General features: G+C 53.8%; 2 protein-coding genes across 6 annotated transcripts in view; one reads left to right on the plus strand and one right to left on the minus strand.

Annotated features, from left to right (window-relative positions):
• The window catches only part of LOC102252620, a 65,659-nt gene extending 64,341 nt beyond the window's left edge, over positions 1-1,318 (minus strand). The window contains exon 1 of the mRNA XM_005874305.1: positions 1,242-1,318. Coding sequence (XP_005874367.1) covers positions 1,242-1,318 — 77 coding nt within the window. The remainder of the gene's footprint in view (positions 1-1,241) is intronic.
• The window catches only part of NLGN1 (neuroligin 1), an 858,351-nt gene continuing 856,876 nt past the window's right edge, over positions 214-1,688 (plus strand). For 4 of the 5 annotated variants that reach the window (XM_005874301.2, XM_014546148.1, XM_005874303.2 and 1 more), the window contains exon 1: positions 220-745. The gene's annotated coding sequence lies outside the window, so the exon portion shown is untranslated. Of the gene's footprint in view, positions 746-1,688 lie in introns of all 5 variants that reach the window. The other variant, XM_014546147.1, reaches the window with a different exon arrangement.

The following is a 1,688-nucleotide window of genomic DNA, read 5'->3' on the forward strand; positions in this document are numbered from 1 at the left end:
AAACTTGTCCAGCGACCACCATCAGCATCCAGTCGGCCACCCCGGACCCGCGTCCCCGAAAGCCCACCCCCACTGCCATCGATCGCGGCTCCGGCCGGGGAGGGGGGGGCAGGGGAGAGGATGCTGTGGGATGAACCCGGCCAGGGGGGTGGCGGGGGAGGAAATCGTGGCTCTGAGGGGGCAGGACCAGGTCTGAAGTATGGGTCTAGCTAAGGAGATCAGCTCATCCTCTCCGTATCCACGCGTCTCAGCCTTCTTCCAGTTTCAAGTGTGTGTTTGGGGTATTTTATGTTTAATTCCCCCCCCCCCCCCCCATCTCCCTCTAAATCTTCTCGGGGATTCTGCACATCGAAGCAGGTGGCTCCTGAAAAGAAATCTTTGGATACGTTTGGTTTGCCAAGTTTTTCTCTTCCCGTCCCCTCCGTCTCTCAGAGGCATCTGTGGTGCTTTTTCTTCTTGGATTTCTATGCAGGAGACGTATATATGTTTATATCCCGACCGCATCACATATAAATACATATACGCGCGCCCAGCCACTGGGTTTTCGTCGCTCTTCCCGACCAAGCGGAATGTGTTGGAGCCGATGGATAAGGAGAACAGTCTGAACATTTTTTTGAGCCTGTTTTCTCAAAAAAGGAGGGAGCGTGGAGAATTGTTTAACATTCGGCCATCGCTTGGCTGCACACTAAGCCTCTCCAAGTATTTATGGTTGCAGATCAGGTGCCAACGGGACTTAGCGAGAAAGGTAAGGAGCTGCCTGCGTCCGTCCGCCGCGCTCCAGCGTTGATCTTAATTCCGGAATCGCTCCAACTTCCTACTCCTTGCCTCCCTCTCCTCTCCCACCTCCCACCAACCCTGCCCTGCTCGGTCTCCTGCGTTCCCTTAGCCCCTTTCCAGTTCCAATGGGGGGTGGGGGTGGGGGTGCTGGAGGCTTAACCGTCTGGTGGAGTTTAAATACTTCTCCCCCCCCCCCAACCCTCCAGCCCAGGAACTGAGTTTTCCAGTCCCCTTTTAGCTGTTTTAGGAAACCCATTTGTCTTTTTTGTGTGTGTGTGAAGAATCATGCTACCTAGATAGCTGATTTTTAAACATCTCTTGGTGCCAACCCCTCACCTCTATCCTCTGACAAAAATAAAAATCATTAAAAAAAAAAGAACTTTAATGAACTGGGTGGTTTCTTTAGCGCTGGGGTTCATGGAACTCCCCCAAACGCTTATTTTCATGTAAAACCAAACCGATACCTCGGGAGGAGTCCGCCGTGGAGGACACTCAGCTTCGGTGTCTGCATGAAGCCGATTCCTTTCACTTGGAGGATCATTTACCCGAGTTCAGCGCCACCGAGTGAGCCTGGCGTAGGGACAGCTGCATCCCCACTTAATTTCTTTTTAAAACCACCCTTTACCGTGTACACAGCATGGCCAGCTCCCGTGCAACTCCCAGTTCAGGGGACGCGTTTTCAGACGCGACCTTTAGGGGAGAGGGGGGCACTTGCCTCATTCTCTCTTCTCTCTCTCCAACCTCCTGCCTCCTCCTCCGATCACCGCCTCTCGCCCCGGCAGTTTGCAAATTGCCCGTTTTGCCCACCCCTCCCGGTGGGTGTTCTCCGCTCGCTCTTCCCTACTCCTGCCCCCTCTGTCCTCTCTCCATTGGCGCTTTCAGAGCAGATGCATCTTCTCTTCTTGGGCTTC

The sequence above is a fragment of the Myotis brandtii genome, unplaced genomic scaffold, assembly GCF_000412655.1.
Source record: "Myotis brandtii unplaced genomic scaffold, ASM41265v1 scaffold432, whole genome shotgun sequence".
NCBI classification, from domain to species: domain Eukaryota; kingdom Metazoa; phylum Chordata; class Mammalia; order Chiroptera; family Vespertilionidae; genus Myotis; species Myotis brandtii.